This window comes from Asterias amurensis, chromosome 10 (assembly GCF_032118995.1).
Source record: "Asterias amurensis chromosome 10, ASM3211899v1".
Taxonomy (NCBI): Eukaryota; Metazoa; Echinodermata; class Asteroidea; order Forcipulatida; family Asteriidae; genus Asterias; species Asterias amurensis.
The window spans coordinates 16,633,723-16,660,653 of record NC_092657.1 but is presented as its reverse complement, the minus strand read 5'-3'; the positions used below and the strand labels follow the sequence as shown (position 1 = coordinate 16,660,653).

General features: G+C 39.0%; 1 protein-coding gene across 1 annotated transcript; it reads left to right on the top strand.

Annotated features, from left to right (window-relative positions):
- Positions 1–23,240: 23,240 nt before the first annotated feature.
- Positions 23,241–26,931, top strand: LOC139942747 (G-protein coupled receptor GRL101-like). The gene is made up of 3 exons (XM_071939540.1): positions 23,241–23,305; positions 23,542–23,631; positions 25,758–26,931. Exons 1-3 carry the CDS (start codon positions 23,241–23,243, stop codon positions 26,929–26,931), a joined length of 1,329 nt encoding a protein of 442 aa, XP_071795641.1.

Sequence of the window (26,931 nt, the reverse complement as noted above, 5' to 3'; positions counted from 1 at the left end):
TGCTGTTTCGGAGATGAAAACTTATTATTCAAATAAATTATTACCCTTTTAATGAGCTAAAGCATTTTTTTTTCAACCGTTGTCTAAATGGCAAAAAAAGGGGGGGGGAAGAGACGTGCCTGCTTTACTGTTTGTCAAGTAAGCAAAGCACGTTACTATAACTTAAAGAACTGATCACCTCGTTAAATAAAGTCACAACTGTATTTATTCAGAGCTGGGTACTAATGTATAATAGTAGACCAGCCAAACTTTAAAAAAAAAACCACGGCATAGTTTGTTAATGCCTGGCATCCATGCTAGATGTAAGGATCATGGGCTCGGGAAGACGATTAGAGTGAATGCCCAGCTTGATTTTGAATTGTAAGGTCATTTTGGGGTCAAAAGATCAAAAAAGGTCAAAAATCAGTATTTTCAAAATTTGTGTCAAATTTCATCACATTCAATAGATCTATCCATAAAATGTATTTTTAACTTTATGTTGAAACTACAAACCTATGTAATTAACATATAAACTTTGACCTTGTACACAAATGTATAGCAAAACGAAGTGTAAAAGTGCGATTATCTTGAAAAGGGTACATTTTGAGTACACCAATTGTTTTTGCACTCCCCATCCTCATTGGTGCATATATTGGTTTCAAACAACTTTTTTTGAAAGGTAAATATACCCAGGCATTTTTTGAGAAAAACAAAAAAATTCAAATACCACCTTCATGTGGGGTCTTAACGACTCATTTTAAGATAAAAATTTCAAAAAAGGAAAAAAATTAGCATTTTTAAATTTATCCATTAAATGCGTTTTTAAGTTAATGTTGATATGACAAACGTATGTATATTAACAGATAAACTTTGACTTTGTACACAAACGTATAACAAAGCAAAACGTAAAAGTGTGATTATCTTGAAAAGTGTACATTTTGAGTATACCAGCATTTTTGCACTCCCCATCTCAATGGTGCATATATATATGTTTAAAACAACTTATTTTTGAAAGATAAATGTACCCAGGCAGTTTTTGAAAAAAAAATTAAATACCACCACCATGTAAGGTCATATTGAGGGCAAAAAGTGCGAAAAATGTCAACATTTTGTTTTTTGATTTTTTCGCCAAATTTTTCCCCAGGCGGCAGATCTATCCATAAAATATAGGTTCATCATCAAATTGACATGCCAAATCTGTGAAATTATGAGTTAATCTTTTGTCTTGTTCACAAACGTATAAGAAAATTAAATCTTAAATTGCAATTTTCTCAAAAAGTGCGTATCTTGAGCATAACACAGTGTTTTGCACTTCCTATCCCAGCAATGCATAATATATAATTGTTTGAAAACAACTTTTTTTGAAAGGTCAGTATACCAAGGCATTAAAACAAAATAATATGAAACTTTCCTATGTAGTAAAATGAAACAAAAAGGTACTGGTATGCTATACACGCAGAACAGTTTGTCAGCCTACGGGTGTCATCCTGCTAAGGTGTTCTCAAAACGCCATCTCTCCTAAAAGGACCATGGCTTCCGTACCATAAAGGAACCCCCGCCTGTACTATACCTCATCTTTCCAGTAGACCCTTGCCCTTCTCTACGGAAACGTCTGACAAGAACTTGAGATTAGCTTTGTTCAATAGCCCATACCTGACGTACAAGGAAGGTAAACAATTAAATTTGTGGTCAACAAGGAAAAATAATTTTCGCCTCCAATATTGAAACACTTTATCGCCGCTGTTTTCACAAAATTATGACTGTGTTATAACAAACAAATAATTATGTGTGTGGAGTTTAACTGTTTCTTTTTTGAAACTGCTGTTTCGGAGATGACAAATTATTATTCAAAGAAATTATTACCCTTTTAATCAGCTAAAGCATTTTTTTAACCGTTGTCTGAATGGTAAAAAGGGGGAAAAGAGACGCGCCTGCTTTACTGTTTTAACTTAAATAATTGATCACCTCGTTGAGAAAAGTCCCACCTGTTTTTATTCAGAGCTGGGTACTAATGTATAAACAAACTACGGAAAATCAAATAATTAATCGGTCACACGCACTAGTTTATTAACGATAATATGGAGCGTTACGTCCCGTTTCCATCAAAGAAATTGTAAACAAATAGATTAACATATTTTGATTTTGTTTGTTAGACGAAGTTGTCGTTTCGTTGAATGGTGACGACATTTCACATTATGGTCTTTGTAATAGCTCGTCTTCCTGCCACTTGTTCGACGAATTTGTTATTTAGTGAAATGGTAACGACATTTCACATTTTGGTCTTTGTAATAGATACAACTTCCTGCCACTTGGAGGATGACTTCGATTGTAGGAATGGGATATGCGTCGCTGCACAAGCAAGGTGTGATGGTAAACGTAACTGCCGATTCGGTCCAGAAGACTTATCATCTGTGGATGAAGACGATTGTGGTGAGGACCATAGCATTAATGTTGGTGTTATTGTCGCCCTTGTAGCTGTAATTGTTGTTTTTGCTGTTGGTGTTGGTTTCGGTTATGATATCGTTGTAGTTTTTGTTAACCTTATTGTGGTGAGGACCCTATTGGTAAGTTGGTGTTACTTTCAGGAGCGTTTTAGATTGTGTGTTTTAAGTCTGCTAACAGTGGTTTCATTTTCATTAAAAAATCAATTCAACAATTTTATCGTTAAATTTTCTATTAAAACCTGAACATTTGTGGTAATGTGTTTGTAAGTGCAGAAGGTAAAGTACGGTTACACAGCAAAAAGTACAATGTCATTATTGACGATGCCAAAGTAAACTTGTTTGCGAAAATTTATAGCATTTGGAAAGAAGAACGGGAGTTTCGGTATAATACGACTTTAGATTAAAACATGCGACAAACCTCCTGTAATTTCTCCTTACGTATAATATTTTCAAATTATATATACATCTCGATGCATACGTGATGAAATGATTGTGGAAAGTTTTATAAAAATAGATTTGAAACTTTGCATGGTGGGAGTATGAGGTTTCCGTGGTAGCTTAAACCTTTGACGAGTTGTTAGTTTTGAAGTGAACCACGTTGTTGTAGTAAGGGCATTATTTAAGCATTAGTTGCTACACATTTGAGTTTACTATCACAATAAGGTTCCAGTCAGCTCCAATTTTATGCGTTATAATAATTAAAACAATGATAGTAATACACTTCTCATCAATTGAAACACCAACCCATGACGAGCTTAACACTTCTGTGTCTTTGGCGCTGTAAAGCCTCCTTTCTCAAAGTATGTCAGGTTCCATCATTCAACTCAAAATCCCAAAGTGAAGATTTAAACCTACACATTACAGGCATCCAATGATTTTCATTTCTTCTGTTTCAGATAATTGTGGTTCACCAAACATTTTAGTTGGAACAGCTCCAGTCAATCTGACATCACCAGGCTATCCAGGAGTCTATCCTAACTCAATATATTGCCAGTGGGAGATCAGGGCTCCAGACTGGGTATCTGTGGTGGTGTCCATACAAGATTTTTACACACAGGAGGGATATGACTTTGTTTACATTGATGGCACCCTTCTTGATGGACACACCGCGTCAATTAAACTAAATGGAATCACACGACTGAAGTCCATTGCATTTACCCCATTGACCTCTATCCGCTTTGAAGCTGACGAAACTTATCGAAAAAGGGGTTTTCTTCTACAACTTCAAGGCACCAATGGTATTACCACTGATTGTAACAGAAACATTACAACTTATTATCGAAATAGTTTATTGTTTGGGAATTTATCTTAGATGCAATTATTTCCAACCGTTAATTAAACACTTCTTAAAAAACAATAGTTCGACATGCCTTTCGAGAATGACTTGCGCTGCTTCAAACAAACCTAAAAAAAAACCTTGGAGGAAGATAATGAACAAATTGGCACAAAATTCTTCAGAAACCTCCAAAGGAAATAAGTTAACCCAAGATTTAATGACTTACGTTCCCGAATGAACGTACAAGGAAGGACAACAATTAAATTTGTAGTCAACAAGGACAAACAATTTTCGCCTCCAATATTGAAACACTTTATTGCCGCCGTTTTCACAAAATTATAACTGTGTTATAACAAACAAAATGATTATGTGTTTGGAGTTTAACCGTTTCTTTTTTTTTAACTTTCGGAGATGAAAACTTATTATTCAAATAAATTATTACCCTTTTAATGAGCTAAAGCATTTTTTTCAACCGTTGTCTGATGGTAAAAAAGGGGGGAAAGAGACGTGCCTGCTTTACTGTTTGTCAAGCAAAGCACGTTACTATAACTTATAGAACTGATCACCTCGTTAAATAAAGTCACAACTGTATTTATTCAGAGCTGGGTACTAATGTATAATAGTAGACCAGCCAAACTTTAAAAAGTGCTCTAGAAAAAAAAAAAACACGGCATAGTTTGTTAATGGCTGGCATCCATGCTAGATGTATGGATCATGGGCTCGGGAAGACGATTAGGGTGGATGCCCAGCTTGATTTTGAATTGCAAGGTCATTTTTGGGTCAAAAGGTCAAAAAAAGGTAAAAAATCAGTACTTTCAGAATTTGTGTCAAATTTATTCACATTCAATAGATCTATCCATAAAATGTATTTTTAACTTTATGTTGAAACTACAAACCTATGTAATTAACGTATAAACTTTGACCTTGTACACAAATGTATAGCAAAACGAAGTGTAAAAGTGCGATTATCTTGAAAAGGGTACATTTGGAGTACACCAATTGTTTTTGCACTCCCCATCCTCATTGGTACATATATTGGTTTCAAACAACTTTTTTTGAAAGGTAAATATACCCAGGCATTTTTTGAGAAAAACAAAAAATTCATATACCACCTTCATGTGGGGTCTTAACGACTCATTTTAAGGTCAAAATTTCAAAAAAGGCAAAACATTAGCATTTTTAAAATTTTCACAAAATTTGACCCCAAGTAATAGATCTATCTATAAAATGTATTTCTAAGTTAATGTTGATATGACAAACGTATGTATTTTAACGGATAAAGTTTGACTTTGTACACAAACGTATAACAAAGCAAAACGTAAAAGCGTGATTATCTTGAAAAGTGTACATTTTGAGTATACCAGCATTTTTGCACTCCCCATCTCAATGGTGCATATATATATGTTTAAAACAACTTATTTTTAAAAGATAAATGTACCCAGGCAGTTTTTGAAAAAAAAAAAATCAAATACCACCTTCATGTAAGGTCATATTGAGGTCAAAAAGTGCGAAAAATGTCATCATTTTATTTTTTTGATTTTTTCGCCAAATTTTTCCCCAGGCGGCAGATCTATCCATAAAATATAGGTTCATCATCAAATTGACATGCCAAATCTGTGAAATTATGAGTTAATCTTTTTTCTTGTTCACAAACGTATAAGAAAATTAAATCTTAAATTGCAATTTTCTCAAAAAGTGCGTATCTTGAGCATAACACAGTGTTTTGCACTTCCTATCCCAGCAATGCATAATATATAATTGTTTGAAAACAACTTTTTTTGAAAGGTCAGTATACCAAGGCATTAAAACAAAATAATATGAAACTTTCCTATGTAGTAAAATGAAACAAAAAGGTACTGGTATGCTATACACGCAGAACAGTTTGTCAGCCTACGGGTGTCATCCTGCTAAGGTGTTCTCAAAACGCCATCTCTCCTAAAAGGACCATGGCTTCCGTACCATAAAGGAACCCCCGCCTGTACTATACCTCATCTTTCCAGTAGACCCTTGCCCTTCTCTACGGAAACGTCTGACAAGAACTTGAGATTAGCTTTGTTCAATAGCCCATACCTGACGTGTAGGAGTGGAACCCGGGTCTATCGATGAACTTTCGAATTGGCTTTTTCTTTCCCATTCTCTTTGACTGTGTCACTGCCTTGGTGGAGCCCTCTCCAATCTAGCGATCAAGACCACGTTGTAGGTTCCAGTGGCAGCATTGAGCAATTGAGCATTGAGCAGTGGCAGCATTGAGCAATCGTTTTGATAGGCTTTTGTACCGTACATAATTCGTTTGGTTGAAACAATAATATTGTACAGATCAGAGAGAGTTTTTGCGCAATATTTTTGCGTCACTAAAACCAAGAGTTTCTTGAAGCAGACGGTGCTTCAGATGGTCATTATATACTGCGTTCCATGATCTGGAGGTGATGGAAAATCACTTACCACATCTTCTGGTGCATGTCTTTGGTTGTCAAAGATACCAGTTGTATCTCTCTGACAATATCAGAGTCTGTGTCATCTTCTTCACCAAGGTTGGGTTTTAGTCGGAACACATAAAATCTTACTGTTTTGTCATGAAAGCTTCTAAACATCATCATCGTCTCTGTCTTCTTGAGGAGTTTCATATCTGCCAGATGAACACATCCCTAATGATCAAAGTTACTGTGGTCATAGATGATGGGGTCGGCATCATTGCTCCCAGATTGGTGATCAAGTATCTGTCTTTCCGAGTATTGTGGATCTCAATCTCCACCATCTCAATGTAATGAGAGTTTCTAGAGTGCTTGTTGAATGTGTTTATGAGCTCATGACCATTGTCACTCCTTAGAAAATCTGACAGCTGGCTTCTGTGCTTTGGAGAGTTCTGCTGTGCGATTGCCGCCCCTCTAATTGAACTGCTTAACCACACTTTGGGCAAGTTTATCAACTTCCACATATTCTTAATTTTAACCAACCAAGATTCAAGCACAGACCGTTTATGTGCCACAGAGCCTCGCAGGATGTAGGCCTTGCCTTGATGTAAGGGCTCAGTCATAAATTATTGGCTTCATTAACACCCGCCTCTGTCCAAAAGTAGAGTTGTGAGAATTTGTTCATCAAAGAAACTTGGCATAAAAGTATGTCAAGCTGTAGTGGTTTTGGTGTGCCTGGTTATATGTAGCTCTGGAGTTAGCTTTGAATAATGACACTCCAGATAAGAAAGTATACAATGTATCACTGCACAATACCCCATACCCCCATCGTAGCTACAATGTATAGGCCTAACTAGGATAAAACAACATTTTACTGCAAAAAAGAATGTTCAACTTTGTTAATTCACTAATAAAAGTTGAGTATTTAACTGCGTACATGTACTTGGGAATTCAATTTACCAATGCGGAAGGTGTATTATGATTTTTTTAAACTAAAAACTGCCTTGGTATATTTACCTTTAAAAAAGGTTCGTTAAAGCTGTTATTATGCAGTGCTGGAATCTATATGGTGTGCAAAACAAACATTTGGTATGCTCAGGGTATGCAGTTTAGGAGAAAATCGCACCTTTAGATTTAATTTTCCTACAAATTTGTTTACATTACAAAATATTAACTCTTAATTTCACAGACTTGGAATGTCATTATGATGATGAAAATAAGTTGTATGGATAGATCTGCCGCCTGGGGTAAAATTTGGCGAAAAAATCAAAAAAATAAAATTTTGACATTTTTGGCACTTTTTGACCTCAATATGACCTTACATGAAGGTGATATTTGATTTTTTGTTTAAATGCCTAGGTTCATTTTGCTATACGTTTGTGTACAAGGTCAAAGTTTATCCGTTAATTACATACGTTTGTCATATCAACATTAACTTAAAAATACATGTTATGGATAGATATATCACTTGGGGTCAAATTTTGTGAAATTTTCAAAAATGCAAATTGTTTGCCTTATTTGAAAGTTTGACCTTAAAATGAGTCATTAAGACCCCACATGAAGGTGGTATTTGAATTATTTTTGTTTCTCAAAAACTGCCTGGGTATATTAACCTTTCAAAAAAAGTTGTTTGAAACCAATATATGCACCAATGAGGATTGGAAGTGCAAAAACAATTGGTGTACTCCTAATGTACCCTTTTCAAGATAATCACACTTTTACACTTCGTTTCGCTATACATTTGTGTACAAGGTCAAAGTTTATACGTTAATTACATAGGTTTGTAGTTTCAACATAAAGTTAAAAATACATTTTATGGATAGATCTATTGAATGTGAATAAATTTGACACAAATTTTGAAAATACTGATTTTTGACCTTTTTTGACCTTTTGACCCCAAAATGACATTAAAATTCAAAATCAAGCTGGGCATCCACCCTAATCGTCTTCCCGAGCCAATGATCCATACATCTAGCATGGATGCCAGCCATGATGCCAGCCATTAACAAACTATGCCGTCCAAAGTGTAATTTCATACTTTGGCTGGCCTACTATAAACAAACTACGGAAAATCAAACAATTAATCGATCACGCGCACTAGTGTATTAGCGATACTATGGAGCGTTATTACGTCCCGTTTCCATATAATTATCAAAGAAATTGTATAAAATTAGATTACCATAACTATTTCTGGTTTTGTTCGTTCGGCCGAACTGCCATTTCGTGAAATGGTGACGACATTTCACATTATGGTCTTTGTAATAGATACAACTTCCTGCCACTTGGAGGATGACTTCGATTGTAGAACTGGGATTTGTGTCGCGGCAGAAGCAAGGTGTAATGGTAAACCTGACTGCCGATTCGGTCCAGAAGACTTATCATATGTGGATGAAGAAGATTTTGGTGAGGACCATAGCATTAATGTTTGTGTTATTGTCGCCCTTGTAACTGTAATTGTTGTTTTTGCTGTTGGTGTTGGTTTCGGTTATGATATCGTTGTAGTTTTTGTGAATCTTATTGTCGTTGTCTTGTCGTCGGCGTCGTCGTCGTCCTTTGATTTGTTCTTTTTGATTTGCCCCGTTAATACCTCTGATTGATGGTTTTCCAATTCATCTTTGCTACATGCAGTCAGGGCGAGTACGCATGCGCATCTGGTTTGAAATGCCTGGAGAATTATACGAAGGTTCGCGATGCGGTTAAGGTTTTCCCTTATGGCGGAGATGATGAAAATCTATGGGAAAATTGCTTGAAAAGAATCGTTTCCATCAGTAACAAAGAAAACACAACAAATCACAGAAAAGGAAAAAAAATGTAGTTAACGAGATGAACACATCTTAAATTAGCTCACGAAAGCTTCAAGAGTTGCAAAATCAAGGTCCCATGTAGTGTGTGCACGTGGTAGATGTGTGTCACATGATAATCGTCAGTGCATTAGTTGAATCTATAAATGCCCTCGATTTTCAGGGGCGTCTTAGATTGTGTATTGAAGCCTGCTTACAGTGGTTTCATTTTTATTAACAAAATCAATACAACAATTGTTTCGTTAAATTTATATCAATCTTTTGGAATTAAAACATGAAAATTTGTGGTAATGTGTTTGTAAGTGCAGGAGAAGGTAAAATACGGTTACACAGCAATAAGTACAATGTCATTATAAACTCTGTCAAAGTAAACTTGTTTGGAAAGAAGAACGGGAGTTATTATTGGATAATGCGATTTTAGATTAAAACATGCGAAAAACCTACTATAATTCCCCCTTACGTATATTTTCAAACTCTTTATACATCTTTATGCATACGTCATGAAATAACAGTGGAAAGTTTTTTAAAAATAGATTTGAAACTTTGCATGGTGGAGGATGAGGTTTGCGCTGGTAGCGTAACTCTCTGATGAGTAGTTGGTTTTGAAAAGAACCACGTTGTTGTAGTAAGGGTATTATTTAAGCATTTCATTATTGTACAGAGACACAGTTGATGCACATTTTAGTTTACTATCACAACAAGGTTCCAGTCAGCTACAAAATCATTTGTTATAATTATTAAAACAATGATAGTAATACCATTCTTATCAATTGATACACAAACCCATGATGAGCATTACATGTCTTTGTCATTGGCGCTGTAAACCCTCCTTTCTAAAAGTATGTCAGGTTCCATCATTCAACTCAATATCCCAAAGTGAAGATTTAAACCCACACATTCCGATGATTTTCATTTCTTCTGTTTCAGATTACTGTGGTTCATCAAACGTTTTAATAATAATAATAATAATAATAATAATAATAATAATAATAATAATAATAATAATAATAATAATAATAATAATAATAATAATAATAATAATAATAATAATAATAATAATAATAATAATAATAATAATAATAATAATAAACCGTTCTTTTGAAGCGCATTACACACGGAGTCCCAATGCGCTGTACAAAGTCAGAAAGAAAAAACAGACAAAACTAGTTGGAGTTTAACAAGTGAGTTTTGAGTAGGCGTTTGAATTTATCCAGAGTTTTAGCGTCTTTGATGTTGCGGGGGAGTTTGTTCCAAAGAGTAGGAGAAGACGTAGAAAATGCACGCTGGCCGTAAGACTTAGTAGAAGCGGATGAACAGGCAAGAAGAGATTGTGATTGAGAGCGGAGATTTCGAGAAGGCTGGTATTTGTGAACAAGTTCTTGCAAGTATGTAGGTGCGTGGCCATGGATACAGCTGTATGTCAGAAGAAGGGTTTTGTAAGCAATCCGTTGTCTAACCGGAAGCCAGTGCAAGTCCGAGAAAATAGGTGAAATATGGCCACAGGTTTTGGATCGTGTGACCAATCTGGCTGCTGAGTTCTGAACTCGCTGAAGTTTGGAGATTCCGGAGTCAGGTAGACCGAGAAGAAGACTATTACAAAAATCAAGGCGGGATGTAATGAAGGCGTGAACCAGTTTTTCCGTGGTGGATTTGTCAAGAAGATTGCGAATTTGTCCAATTTTGTGTAATGCGAGGTTCGAAGATTTGCAGATATTTTTCACATGGATGTCCGTTCGAAGATCGTTCTGAAAAGTGACACCGAGATCGCGTACTCTCTGAACCGGTTCTATTGGAAAACTGCCAATTGAGATAGGTGAAAGTGTGGTAGAGCTTCTGAAGCGAGATGTAATGTGAATGACCTCGGTCTTCTCTTCATTCAATTTTAGTTTGTTGGCGACAGACCATGCTCGTACGTCATTAAGGCAGTGTTCTAGCTGTGAGATGGTAGTTGGGCGATCTTGCTCGTTAGTGATGACGTATACCTGGGTGTCGTCGGCGTACAACATTATATTGATATCATGGCCCTCGATGATGTCTTCGAGGGGGGATGTGTAGAGAGTGAAACATAACGGTCCCAAAACAGATCCTTGAGGAACACCCCAGAATGGCACTTGAGGGTTCGAAAGCGCACCATTGATGACGACACTCTGGGTGCGATTTTCTAGATAGGATTCAAACCAACCGATAGCGTGACCGGACACGCCGTATCTGTTCGTAAGACGCTGAAGCATGATGTTATGGTCGATCGTGTCGAAGGCAGATGAATAATCAAGGAGGACAAGAATAGCTTCTTGCCCCTTATCGGCTGCCAGGAGTAGGTCGTTTTGAACACGTAGAAGGGCAGTCTCAACACTATGATGTTTTCTGTAAGCGGACTGGAAGTGTCCATGAAGATTGTTGTCGGTGAGGTAATTTTGAAGTTGGGCAGCGGCTGCTCGTTCTATTGTCTTTGAAAGAAACGACAGGTTTGCAATGGGCCTGTAGTTCTTGAGTTGTTCTGTGTCCAGGTTAGGTTTCTTAAGCTAGGGAGTGATGTGGGCATGTTTCATTGCTTCTGGGAAATGACCATGCAGCAGAGAATGATTGACGATATTCGTGATGATAGGAACGAGCTCGTCTAAACACATCTTCAAAATCCATGTGGGAATCGGATCAAGCCTGGATGTAGAAGAGGGGGAAGCAGCAATGATGTTTCTCACTGAGTTCTGTGAAAGTGGTTCAAACTGATGAAAGGTAGTCATGCATGAGTCGAATACTGGTTTAGAAACTATGAGCTCAGGAGTTTCGTCAAGTTCTGTAGTTATGTTCCGCGTTTTCTGGACGAAGAACTTAGAGAAACGTTCAACAAGAGGTTCAGATGACAAATCGGCCGACGGGAGGGTTTTTGAAGAGGCTGGTGTGCATAATTTGTCAACCTTGCGAAAAAGTTGGCGGGAGTCACAGTCCTTCAGTTGGTTCCTGTGATATTCCGATTTAGTCTCGGTTATAAGTTGATTGTAGTGATAGCTCTGCTCTTTAAGTAGTTGTTTGTGAACCATCAATCTGGAAGACATCCACCTGCGTTCGCAATTACGCAGTTGTCTCTTTGCTTTGCGAATATCTTCATTGTACCAGGGAGCATGAGGGCATGATGAAATGGTACGCCAGATTTGAGGGGCATGCTTGTCCAGAAGATCTCCCAGACTTGTATCATATTGATGAACAAGAGAGTCTAGGTCAGTGGCTGGAGTTGTAGATATTGGTGAGGCCAGAACATCTTGGCGAAAAGCCTCAATATCAATCTTGCGGAGTTCACGTAGCCTGAGCTCTCTTTTCACATGATCCGGGCGATTAATGTTAAGCAAGCATTTTACGGCAGCGTGATCGGAAGGTAAGTAGTTCGTAGTGCTGACATGAGGAGGTCCAATGTATGACCGTCGCGATGAGTGGGACCAGTAACATGCTGCTCGAGGTTGAATGAGTCGATGAGATCAAGAAAGATCGCAGCTTCGCGGTTTGCTTGGTCATCAACATGGAAATTGAAGTCCCCAGATATCAAAACATACCCTGGCTCAGAAACAACCGATTCTAAAAGGGTATAAAAATTCAGTGAAGAAAGTTGGACCTGTCAAACGGCCACTAGCAAGTCTCTGGGGCCGGTAGATGACAATGAGACGAAGAGGAGTTTTCGAGCGGGCGTTGATGGATAAATCAATATGTTCAAATGATTCAAATGATCTACCTACGTTTCTATGAACATCAAAGCTCTCTCGAAGAAGTACACAAACTCCACCACCGGCACGGTCTATACGAGGGATGTGATGAACTTGGTAGTTAGGTAACGTAGAAGTCAGATCAGCGACTGCACGGTGGTCACGATTATCTCCAGATAACCATGTTTCAGTAATATAGAAAATGTCAATGGATTTTAGGTTTTATTGATCGTGCATTCCATAAACCGAACTTTGTTGGGACCGTTTTCTGCTCAGTATAAGAAGTAGGTGGTATATGTACAAGGTTTTAGTTGGAACAACTCCAGTCAATCTGACATCACCAGGCTATCCAGCAGTCTATCCTTACTCATTATATTGCCAGTGGGCGATCAGGGCTCCAGACTGGGTATATGTGGTGGTGTCCATACAATATTTTTACACAAAGGAGAGATATGACTTTGTTTACATTAATGGCATTCTTCTTGATGGACACACCGCGTCAATTAAACTAGAAGGAAACACACAACTAAAGTCCATTGCATTTACCTCATTGACGACACTTTATATCCGCTTTACAACTAGCTATTCATTTTTTGGAAGGGGTTGTTTTCTACAACTTCAAGGCACCAACGGTAATACCACTGGTTGTAACAGAAACATTACAATTTATTTATTGAAATAGTTTATTGTTTGGGAATTTATCTTAGATGCAATTATTTCCAATCGTTAATTAAACACTTCTTAAAATACAAAAGTTCGACATGCCTTTCGAGAATGACTTGCGCTGCTTCAAACAAACCTAAAAAACCTTGGAGGAAGATAATGAACAAATTGGCACGAAATTCTTCACAACCTCCAAAGGAAATAAATTAACCCAAGATTTAATGACTTACGTTCCCGAATGAACGTACAAGGAAGGACAAAAATTAAATTTGTGGTCAACAAGGACAAATAATGTTCGCCTCCAATATTGAAACACTTTATCGCCGCCGTTTTCACAAAATTATGACTGTGTTGTAACAAACAAATAGTTATGTGTTTGGAGTTTAACTGTTTCTTTTTTAAATCAATTGTAACAACTCTAGTCTATCTGAAGTCACCAGGGTATCCATGGATACCTCTTAGTTTTATACATTGCCAGTGAGAGATCAGGGCTGAAGACTGGGTAACTGTGGTGCTGGTGTCCGTACAAGAATTTCGCATTGGAAGTAATGACTTAGTTAATATAAATGGCACCATTCTTGATGGGCACACAGCGTCCTTTCAACTAAGTGGAACCACATACCCGAAGTCTATTTTATTTACCTCATCGAGTACAATTTATGTCCGTTTCACAAATCACGGCACCTATCCAGGACGGGCATTTCTTCTACAACTCCACGGCTCCAATGGTAATACCACAGCTTGTACTTGACACACATTGAAGTTTAACTATAATAACCATGGTAAAATTTAGTGTTTGGGAAGTGAAGTTAGACGAAATTAAACTTTTTTTAATGATTCTACTTGACATGTTTCAAGAGTTTCTTGCGCTACTTCCAACAAACCCCACGAAACATGTTACAAATGAAATGATACACAAATCCTCGACACTCACTCTATATTAGGGGAACGAAGCGAACAATCTTGTTTATTCCCTTTTTCGAACTTCACCGAACGAACAAAATACTGCAAATCTATAGTTACTTTTTGGTCATGCGCACTAACGATTATATTGTACGTTATGTCCAGCTCACTGTAAACTATTAAATAAGTTGTAAACAAATACATTAATATAATTTAGATTTTGTTAGTTCGACGAAATTGTTAGTTCGGAAAAATGGTGACGACATTGCCCGTTTTGGTGTCTTTAACAGATACAACTTTCTGCCAGTCGGAGTATGACTTCGATTGTAGAAATGGGATTTGTGTCTCACGACAAGAAAGATGTGATGGTCGACCCGACTGCCGATTCGGTCCAGAAGACTCATCATCTGTGGATGAAGAGGATTGTGGTGAGGACCTTAGTGATAAAGTTACAGTATTTCTGGGGGTTCAAAAGCTTTAGCTGCTTATACTTAGAGAAAATATATGATTGCAGCCAGAGTACGTGCCTTATGAGTGTGTATAATCCAGTGCCCAATGGTTTCAATGGATACGAGATGAAGTGACGTAAGCTTTTGTATGTGTTTATGGGACGAGGTGGTGAAATTTGGTCAGCTCGCTCCTGTATTTTCGAGCGTCTGCTGCTTGTGTATGTGTACTTAGAAGCTCCTATATGAAATTGAGTGCTTTGTCGAAGGTACTTCAGGCAGGCTTTATTCACGAGCCCTAAAGAGCGACGTCAGAAGTTCACCGACTTTTACAAGCTGGGCCCCATTTCATAGAGCTGACTAAGCAGAATTTTTTTTGTTTTAAGTGAATTCTAAGCTGATTTAAGCAGGATTCCAGAAATGGTACATGTGACATAATCATGGTTTTATGGCTGATAACCTTATTCTGGTTAGCATCAATTTGTTGTGCTTAGCTCAGTGTTGTGCGGTGCCTGCTGTGTGCGAAAGGGTAATACACAACATTAAATGCATGGCTCCAATGGAATATTGGATTAGTAAAAACCACTGCCTGCCCATCAGGGTCTGCACAGGATATGCCCTCTTTATTATCTTCCTGCAATTTCTTTCAGGTGCTTGTGGTATTACTAAAGTTCAAGTTGGAAGCGAACCAAGTAACTTCAACTTAACCAGCTACCCAACCGGCTATCCTCCGTCTCTCGACTGCAACTGGAACATCGTTGCTCCGGATTTCATGTCATTAGTACACGTTGGAATAAGTGATTTTTCAACAGAATACTTGAAAGACGTAGCTTTCCTTAAGGGAATCAATATTTACGGAGAAACTGTGTCGTTTGTGATGACAGGATCCATCGATAAACTGATATCTATAACATTGAATTCATCGGAGGAAGTGTCCTTCAGCTTTAAAAGTGATTCGTATGTTAGTGGGCGAGGGTTTTTACTAGAACTTTACAGCAGCAATGGTAATTTCTCTTGCAAACTTTCTAAATATCTCAAATGTTGCTTTTCCCCCCAAGGCATACGAGAAGAGAAGAAACATTGAAAAACCGTGCTTCGTAATACATAAAACAATGTCCATAAATTTACATTATACTTATAACGTTTGAAGATAGTTACAGTAGAAAGCTAACCTTAGAATTTTACTTGCTGAGGTGCTGTTTTTTCTTTTAGAAATGACTAAAACAATGCCACGAATAAACGTTATACATGCTTAAAAAAATTCGCCTCAGAAAGTAATTGTTACGGCAAGCTTTCTACTATCAATATCTTCAAACGGTTTAACTTTAAAGGAACACGTTGCATTGGATTGGACGAGTTGGCCTATAAAAAGCGTTTGTAACCGTTTGTTATGAAATGCGTATGGTTGGAAAGTATGGTTTTAAAAGTAGAATACAATGATCCACACAAGTTTGCCTCGAAATTGCGTGGTTTTCCTTTTAGTGTGCGAACTAACACGGTCGGCCATTTTATGGGAGTCAAAAACTTGACTCCCATAAATGGCCGACCGTGTTAGTCGACGAGGTAAAAGGAAAACCGTGCAGTTTCGAGGCATGTTTGTGTGGATCATTGTATTCTACTTTTACAACACCTTTCTACCCATATGCATTTTATTAAAAAAAAAACGGTTACAAACGCTTTTCAAAGACAAACTCGACCGATCCAAGGCAACGTGTTCCTTGTCCTACAAAAAATACCAAGAACCTTTCACATCCAATACCAAAGGGATTCCAGGCAAGCTCATTAACAATCGGGATTTCCTTGGAATTCGCGGCAGGCTTAATCACAATCGGAATCCCCTGGGTTTCCCGGCAGGTTAATTCACAATCGGGATCCCCTTTGGAATCCTGGCAGGATAATTCACAATCGGGATCCCCTGGGATTCCCGGCAGGTTAATTCACAATCGGGATCCCCTTGGGATTCCCGGCGGGATAATTCACAATCGGGATCCCCTTTGGATTCCCTGCAGGGTAATTCACAATCGGGATCCCCTGGGATTCCCGGCAGGATAATTCGCAACCGGGATCCCTTGGGATTCCCGGCAGGTTAATTCACAATCGGGATCCCCTGTGGATTCTCGGCAGGATAATTTCCAATCGGGATCCCCTTGGGATTCCCGGCAGGATAATTCACAATCGGGATCCCCTTGTGATTCCCTGCAGGTTATTCACAATCGGGATCCCCTTGTGACTCCCTGCAGGGTAATTCACAATCGGGACCCCCTTGGGATTCCGGCAGGATAATTCACAATCTGGATCCCCTTGGGATTCCCGGCGGGATCATTTTTAAACGGGATCCTTTGGGACTCTCGTTACTTCTTACCATGGAATACACAAATTGTATGTTGACTGTTAATCTGGTATATGCATTCGATGTCGTTAAAACCTTTAATTTAATATAAATCTGGGAAAATGACCGGGAACGCTTTATATGATTTGGACTGGAATAAAACAAATTTGACATAATTCCATCTAAATCCTGCAAATCCCACTGGACCCTGGCAGAATCCAATGTATGTCTGGGATTCCTGCTCGGATATCCCCGTCAAAGATTCTGTCGGAATCCCGTAAAATATCACTAATTTCTTCCGCGATTTTCCCTGCTGTAACTTGCTAGGATCCCGTGTCGAAATCACGCGTGGTATCTCGGTAAATTTTTCTATAGAGATTATATCTTCGACTTTGTCCATTAGCCCTAATGGTGTTTTCGAAACACAACTTAATACTTACTTCTTCTTGTGATCTAATTCCAAATTAACACAATTCACTCCCTTTTGAAGGTACTGTTAACACATCTTGTCCTGGTACCGATGTCTTTGATTGTAAAGACGGCTCTTGTCTGAATTCAAGTGGAAGATGTGATGGTTTTAGAGATTGCCAAAGCAGTGGAAAAGACGAGGACGGTTGTGGTAAGAACTTTTTATTTTGTGTTCATTTGAAGCTACAAGGGTCCTCACTCAAATTAGCGCATTTGATGGGAATTATCAATGAGCACTCGTGGACGTACGCTGGTAGCACGTTCTTTGTAACCCCTGCCCGAAGTATTACAACGTTGACTCCTTTCTCAAGGAAGCTGTTGCTCACTCCAAAACCGTGACTAACTTCGTACAAACTTTTGTACGAATACAGCAGATTTTGATAGTATGAAGCATGTTAAAACACTTTAAAGTATTTCGTTACGAGAAAAAAAAGTTGTTATGGCCTAAACAATAGAATCTAAAAAAACGTTATCGTCAGAACGATTTTTCAGATTGTGTAATTTAATTACGGCATATACTTCCTGCAGGGACATAACCGCTCCATATTTTGGAAATAGTAATCTCAAAAAGACGCTTCAACCTTTTTAAAAGAATTTTTCACAGGCTCATTTTTGTGTACGTAGCGACATACTTACAACATGTAAACATTCGCACGGTCGCAAAAGTAAAGGTATGCGTTTTTAAGCACTGTGGGAAACAAATCTTATACACGTTTTGTATATATATTGTTTAGAAATCACCATATTCATTTTAAAGGAAAGGTACACGTTTGGTAATTACTCAATACAAACAGTAATTTAAACACTGACTAGGTAACGAGCATTGGAGAGCTGATGATAGTATGAATCATTGTGAAAAACCACTCCCTCTGAAGTGGCATAGCTTTTTAGAAAGAGGTAGTTTCTCACTAAAATAATAAAATACTTCTGTAACACACAACTTATTCCAACAAGGATGTTTTTTCTCTCATCATTTTCTCGCAACTTCGATGACCAATTTAGCTCAAAATTACACCAAGTGAGAAGACTGGTCTTTGACAATAACCAAACGTGTACCTTCCCTTTAAGAAAACCAAGTTAACACGCCATTTTGATATATAATCTCAACATCAAGATACTAATTATCGCTTTTTTTTCATAGCCACCGTGACCTGTCCTGGATCTTTCCCGTGTAAGAATTCGTCAACATGTATTCACATGTCCACAGTCTGTGATGGTAAATTCGACTGTCCGGATGAAGATGATGAAACACAAGCAGCATGCGGTAAGTTTTAAACTATGGTCCTGCTACAGACGATGTGATCTCTGACGGCACTCGAAAACCATAACATGATTCGCGCGCATACCGCAGGGCAAAACCTTTGTGTTTTGGCAGCCAGCTAGAAAGTACACGCAATCTTAACGTGACTGGCGTCTTTATGCTAGGCGAAACAAGACGTGTACAGTGTTTTGTCAACATAGGGCGGTTTTGAATGTAAACATAGTTCACATCGACTATAAACTATGGTTTGGCTCTTAAGATTGTGATAATACAATGTATGACCTCTATTTCCGTCCAAAACTTGGAAAAAAAAATATTTCGCGAGTCAAAAAGAGTTCAGATTTGACACTAAGCAATCACTTCGATTGCAGTGTGTAAATTTAAAAATCGGTTTGAATTGATGACGTGATTGATATTGTCACAGCATTATATAATAGTTTAGTAACCAAAACAATATACCAGAACCACAATTGCTTCGGGCGAAGAATTTACAAGAAAAGAAAAAAAGATAATTGATGTTTATAAAGTAGTTACAGCGGTATTACTTTTACCAGAGACCTTCCACGACATGTTTTTATAGTGAGAAAGTAATTGCATCAAAGTTACTCGGTTTGTTCTAAGAACTTTTCATCCTTTTATACAAAAATTTAAGGCAGGTTTGTTTCCGCTTATTCTGTTTTTATAATGAAAAAGCTGACCGATGTCCGACAATGTGTTCCTGTAATTTCTCTGATGATGGATATGTCAGTCAGTGCAACTCGGGATGGAATCAGGAGACTGTAGGTGACATTGTTATAAGAACGACACATCTGTAAGTACACAAACAGTAAAGCTTTACCCTTGCTTGTGTTATTGACCACTTTGTTCATTATTTGCCAAAACGTTATAACTGCTTCTCTTCTTAATGTGTAGTTTTTGAGGGTAACTATTGTTTTTGTTGCTGTTCTTATTGTTGTTGTTGTTATTGTTGTTTTTGTTTTATAAATGTTGTTGCTATTGCCGTTGCCGTTGTCGCTGCCACTGCCGTTGCCGCTGCCGTTGTCGCTGCCGTTGCCGCTGTCACTGCCGTTGTCGCTGCCGTTGCCGCTGTCACTGCCGTTGCCGCTGCCGTTGCCGTTGCCACTGCTGTTGCCGCTGCCACTGCCGTTGCCGTTGCTGTTGCCGTTGCCGCTGCCACTGCCGCTGTCACTGCCATTGCCGTTGCCGTTGCCGCTGTCACTGCCGTTGTCGCTGCCGTTGTCACTGCCACTGCCGCTGCCGTTGTCGTTGCCGTTGCCACTGCCATTGCCGCTGCCGCTGCCGCTGCCGCTGCCGCTGCCACTGCCATTGTCGCTGCCGCTGCCGTTGCCGCTGCCACTGCCGCTGCCGTTGCCGTTGCCGCTGCCACTGCCGTTGCCGTTGCCGTTGTCGTTGTGGTTGTCGTTGTCATCGTTGCCGCTGCCGCAGCAGTTTTCGTTGTCGTTATCATCGTTGTCGTTGACGTTGTCGTTGTCGTTGTGTTGTTAATGTTTTTGTTGTTTTTGTTATTTTTGTTGCTGTTGCTGTCACTAATGCTGCTGCGGTTGCTGTTGTTGTCTTATTGTTTTTTTTTTCTCGGCGCCATGACAAGTCTCTCACAAAAAGTTGTCTTTTTCCTACAGCAAACTTGCAAATGAAAACATCATTCAACTGAATACTGGAATCTTCAAAAGTTTGTCTCTCCTGGAATCACTGTAAGTTGCTCGCCTAATCTTTCTGACCCTTAACAGATTTTAATGCTTAACAGAATAGTTTTTATTTTCCCAAACTAGACATAATTTGTATTGCTGGCCGGATGAAAACATCCGAAATGCAAAACAGAACGCCATGCTTGTGTTTGAAAAGGGTTGGAATTTAAACAGCTTGAACTTTGATTTTTAACCCTTCAACGAGTTCCCTCTCCTCCAACAGGCACACAAAGTTACCATACGAGTTTGGAGTATAGTCTGAACCACTTTTACATTTTCTAAGAGGGCGTCAGTTTCAAGAACGTTTCGGGTTGTGTGAGCTGGGGGAACCCTACCAAGCATCTTAGCATCATGACCAAACACATTCAACCCTTTGTTTAAGAAAAACCATACGAGACAATTGTTCTGGTGGTGCCGTTGATGCCTGGCATGCAGTTTCATATACAGTCATTTACACTTATCTCAACAAAGTCGTTTACAATTGTTGTACCTGCAAAAGTACTACTTTATTTATAGTTCGACTATTCTTAGTTGTATCATGTCTGTGATTATGTAGTAAGCGTACAATTGGGTTGGGATAAAAACCAAATTTCACCTCACAAAAAACTTCGGTATAATGTTTTTAATAATATTCAGCTGGTGTTTAATTCTTTATTTTATCCAATTAGAGTTCTGACAAACAACAGCTTACGGGACTTCAACGCCGGCACATTCTCCGGACTCTTTAATCTCACTTCTCTGTAAGTTATTTGTAAAATTAAATGTTAATGTTTCAAAAACTGTTACATATGAAGATGTTTTCAGTAATGGCCCAGTTAGCTTGCAACATTTATCTAACAAACTGGAATATTACAAACACTACAATGATGTAAAATGCATTGACATTTGACTGCCTGGAAGGATGGGGTTATAAAATAAAATTGAGAGAGTTAAGCACTTATCGGTGTTTTGCTGGGACAGCTACAGTACACGTGCTTCATCAGAAGGTAAAGAAAACACCGATTAGCAGGAGAAAAAAATCTTGTTTTTATCTAGTCCAAAATATCAGTTATATATTTAAACCCAATATGAAGATAATTTCTTTTTGTTCACGAATCCAGGGACCTCTCACAGAATAATATTTCGAGGCTTCAGAGTGATATCTTCGAGGATCTTCTCAACTTGAGAACATTGTAAGCAAACAAAAACTTGGTTTTTATGATGATGATGATGATGATGATGATGATGGTGATGGTGGTGGTGGTGGTGGTGGTGGTGGTGGTGGTGACGACGACGACGACGACGACGACGACGACGACGACGACGACGACGACGACGACGACAATGATGATGACGATGACGATGGGGATGATGATGGTGATGATGGTGATGGTGATGGTGATGGTGATGGTGATGATGATGATGATGACGATGACGATGGTGATGATGATGGTGATGATGGTGATGGTGATGGTGATGGTGATGGTGATGATGATGATGATGACGATGGTGATGATGATGATGATAATGATCGTCATGATGATCATGACGATCATGATCATGATGATGAGGATGAGGATGACAATGATGGTGAATGTGACAGTGATGGTGATGACAATGACGATTCCGATGACGATGTTGATAGTGATGTTGATGGTGATGATGATGATGATGATCATGACGGTGACGGTGGCGACGATGACGATGACGATGACCATGGGGATGACAATGGCCATGGGGATGGCGATGGCAGGGCAATGGCGATGATTATGATGATGACGGTTACGGTGATAGTGACGGTCACGGTGATGATGGATGACCATGAGGATTAAGATGTTGATAGTGATGACGATGATCATGATCATCATGATGATGATGATGATCATGGTGATCATGATGATGATGGTGATGGTGATGGTGACAGTGACGGTGAGGGTGATGGTGATGGAAATTACAATGACGATGACGATGAAGATGGCGATGGCGATGATGATGATGAAGATGACAATGACGATGGTGACGATGACGATAATACAAAGAGAAAACACCAATAGAACTTACAAAAAACAGATAAACACAAAACATACTAATTCAATTGGTGCCATTAAACCCAGCATTTAGTGGGATTTAAGCTTGGTTTAATGGCAAAATTAACAGTTAAGCAGTAAATGACTTCCTCCATTATATGATTAGCATATCTGGTTTACCCAATTCAACGCGCACTGGTCCAAGGTCTACGGTGATTTCCCCTTTGATTTGCGTTGACAATTCCTTAGTGTGGGGAAAATGCCTTGGCATGAATACATGGCCTGCCCTAATGCATAGCGAATCGGTCTGCATTATTGTAATGCGGGGTTTTAAACGAATATCATCAATTTCGTGTCTTTACGAACTGAAAAATATTGACAGCTTTTTTAAAACTAACAAAACTCAGTTGCAAGTGTGGGGAAAAATCGGCTAGAGAAGTTAGCTTTGTCTTGTTAGGTACTTACGTGAGAGTAGTTCACGATTCGAACAAAACAAAGTTGACTATGGAAAGATCTGCCAATCCTTGAAACCGGTAACGACAATCCGTAAAAAAAGAGAGCAAAATTCACTTTTAGTGGCAATGTTATGATCTTTAGTTGTTCCAATGTTAAAAATTTAACTATCGAACGTCTATTTGTTGAAAGATGCATTGAACTTCAATACTTTCAAGGGTTTAATCAAAAGATCAAGTCAACCAAATTCCAAAATAGTCCTTCTTATCGAAAAGAGCAAACACAGTTCCAATTAATCCTCTTTTAATTACTCTCCAACAGGTTGTTTGTAAGCCAAGCGTATCAATAGAAGGGGAATAAAGTTTGATTAATTTGTTTTAATGTCTCTCCAATAGGTTGGTTATGGATAATCCATTACTCTCAATAAATAGTGGAGCTTTCAACTCGTTGAGCAACTTGAAAAAACTGTAAGTCAAAACATGTTCTTTCAAGTCAAACAATAGCCTACAAGTTATGAGATGTTTATACCAATGAAAAATTGGCAGCACATGGCCGACTTTACAAAGAGTTAACACTGATCTTAACTGCGAATCAGTCCTTATTGCTATTAAAGCAAAGTGTTGTGTCACAAAGCAAATCACCATCAGTTTTGCCCTTGCTCTCAATTAACTCTGAATGATATTGAATTTTATTTTTGTTATAGTTATTTGATCCGAGGTAAATGGACCAATGAAAGATCTACATTGAATATCGATCCGGGGGCTCTTGAAGGTCTGCACAGTCTGGAAATATTGTAAGTCTGATACTTAATTTCCCTATTATTCTGTCCCGGTTAAATATGTTATTAGGAGCCTGTGTGTAATTTCTTGCTCTAGTCTGTGTTTTGTTTGGCTGTTTGGGGGTGGTATTTTGTTTAGACTTAGGCTTGTGAGGTGTTTTTTGCTAGTAGTTTAACTTCAGCTAACTCCTTTCTTTTGGGAAAGTGAACCAGTGAGTGTGTGTGGCTTTGTGTTTGCTTTTTTGTTTTATTTTGGATGTTTGTTTGTTTGTTGGTTCGTTGTTCGTTGTTTTTTTATTTTTCTTCTTTTCTCCCTAAAACGCGTTTTTTGATGAATCGTAATTTTAAATGTATTCACTTTGAACCAAGCAATGACAAGGGATCTTTTTGGAGGGGTGAAACACACATTTCCATCACACATTTTGTGCACAAAATTGTGAATTAAAGAGTCATAAAGGCAAACCCAGGGCCCAATTTCATTGAGCCGCTTAACGGTAAGCAATGTCTTTTTGCTTACTGTAGCAGTACAATTTTATTGAGCGTAAACCTACGAGCGGTTGCTAGCTTAAGCGCGCGCAGCATTTAAGATCGTTTGCTTGATCAAAAAAGAAGAAAGTGCTGACGAAATGGCGGATGAAATATATGCAGAGTGGCGACGAAAAACAAAACATCACCTTCTCTGTCTGATATGTATTATTTGTATAAATGGTTCAAAGCGCCCATTGAAAGGTTACACACTAACTTGGGACTAGACAAGAAGAAGATACATTGTACAACATTTCTGAAACATTTAATACAGAAGTTTACTTCGGTTCACCTACCTGTTGCTAGGAGTCCACTGGACCAGCGCCAGTTGGTGCCAGTTAGCGCCAAAGATTATGTGATTGGCGCATAGTGGCTCGCTGTGGCGCCAAATTAAAATGTTGCGCCAGTTTGCGCCAGTTCGCGCCATTACACGGCCATTTGATTCCAAAATTCACCCTGTTGGCGCCATTCGCGCCAATAGACGGCTACTTTGTGCCTACTTGCCGACTATAAAAATACCGGCCATCGTCTACCTGGTTCAGACCCTCTTCAGCTGCATCTTCGTTTAAAATTGTGTGAAATCTTGTAGAAATTGTGAAGGAAAAATTGCGTGGAGGTGTTGTCGAGTCGAATCTTGAAAGTTGTGTGAGAAAGTCCAGTGATGCAAACAAGGTGCCACTTGGCGCCAAGTGGCGCCAACATTCCAGTGGATTCCAATAGGCGGATTGTTTGTGCCAAAGGGGGATACGTTCGCGCCATTTGGTGCCACTTGGCGGATACTTGGCGCCGATTGCTCGATGCAAGTGGCGCGACGAAAATTTCATGTTCTTGCCGCCACATTCAAATTACGGGCCACCACGAGCCGGTTGGGAGGCAGTTTGAGCCACTACACGCCACTAGGCACCTTATTGGCGACACTAGGCGCCACAGTAAATTGCATTGGCGCAAACTGGCACCAACTGGCGCTGGTCCAGTGGACTCCTAGCATCACACACACACACACACGTAAAATACACACAGCTGCGCCGCCATACTAGCAAATTATTGCAATGATGTTGCACTATGCGCTGTGCTTAAACAGGGTGCTTAAGCAGAAAATTGGGGCTTTTATGACCCTTTTTGCTTGTTTACCGCTTTAAGCAAAAAAACTAAACTTGCTAAAGCAAGGCCATGAAATTACAAATTGATTTTCTAGGCGCGCCTGTTAAGCACAAATTCGACCGCTAATCAGCTCCATGAAATTAGGCCCAGATGTAAACCCAGTGATTAGTGGATCCATCTGTTCTTTGTAACAGTCTCCAAGGTATTTTGCCATCCTGTGTAAGGTTTTGTGCTTTCCAACACCATTCCCTTGTGAATATGGAACCTTCCTTCATATCTGGTGTATTTCAAGTAGTTTTAATTGTTAAACTCCCTTGCAGAAGGCGCTTTAAACACATTGGTAATTTGGGGACACCATGTGACAGCAGCTTTTCCAGGTAATCTCAGTAGTGTGCAGTTGCAGAGCAGCGAAAATAAAGTATACAGTTTCTTGGGGTTATTCAGAGCACACCCGTATTTATCTTTTGTTTAAATTACTGAATTTAACACAAATCTACAAATCAATTGTATTCTAGATACGTCGATGACTACCGCCTGTGCTGTAGATTTGATGAAGAAGTACCATCGAAAGAGTTTGATTACTCTAAATGTACAACGACTGAGTTGCAACCACCGCTAAACATCTGCGGTAGTCTGATGCGTAATGATCCACTAAGAGCGTCTTTGTGGATTCTCGGGTTGAGCGCCCTCATCGGCAACTTGGTTGTCATCATCTGGAGATGTAGACGGGGCAAAGAATTAGGCGAGAATGAGACGCACTCATTCTTGGTTCTTAATTTAGCTATATCTGACTTGATGATGGGGGTGTATATGTTGATCATTGCTATTGCTGATATATTGTTGGGTAAGAGTTATTCCAGTGTTGCGAAGGAATGGCGGTCTAGTGTGGTTTGCAAGATTGCTGGGGTAGTATCAGTGATGTCTAGTGAAGCATCGGTATTTTTTGTCACATTGATCAGTCTGGACTGTTTTTTAAGCATTGTATTTCCCTTCAGCCGTGTTACCATCAGAGGAAAGATAAGCAAAGTTATCGTGGTCATATTATGGTTAGTATCTGCATGTGTTAGTATTATCCCGACTGTATTCAGTGGTGATAGTGATTCCAATGTGTACGGTTTGTCGGATGTGTGCATTGGTCTCCCCCTGATAACTAAGGTGTCTAGTTATTCATTTGTAGATAACTCCATCAGTAGCGTGTTTGGTTCAGGTTCAATCGCTATACCGGTACCTGATGCAAGAGAACCGGCTTGGATCTACTCAATCGTCTTGTTCCTTGGCGTCAATTTGTTTTGTTTTATCGTTGTGTTGAGCTGCTACATAGCGATCTTCGTGCAGGTTAAACGCTCATCTAAGCTGGTGAAGGTAACTGCTCACCGACAGAGGGAAGTTAAGATGGCGATAAAAATGGCTCTTATAGTCGGTATTGACTTCGCTTGTTGGATGCCTGTGATCATTATGGGGATTCTATCCCAGGCTGAGATTGTGGAAATTGGTCCTGATATGTATGCCTGGATTGTGGTGTTTATACTCCCTATAAACTCCTCCCTAAACCCATATCTGTACACGTTCTACTCTAAAATAACAGGACAGAGCAACACAAAGAAACCCGAACCGAAGGTGGAGATGAAAATAACAAAATCCACTGAGACACTAGAAACCCGCGCCTCTGAAAATAATATTCAACAATGA

Coding starts and splice junctions, on each gene's coding strand:
- LOC139942747 (XM_071939540.1), top strand. CDS start 23,241: ATGGATAATCCATTACTCTCAATAAATAGTGGAGCTTTCAACTCGTTG. Junction 23,306..23,541: donor TTGAGCAACTTGAAAAAACT/GTAAGTCAAAAC, acceptor TTTTTGTTATAG/TTATTTGATCCGAGGTAAAT. Junction 23,632..25,757: donor CTGCACAGTCTGGAAATATT/GTAAGTCTGATA, acceptor ATTGTATTCTAG/ATACGTCGATGACTACCGCC.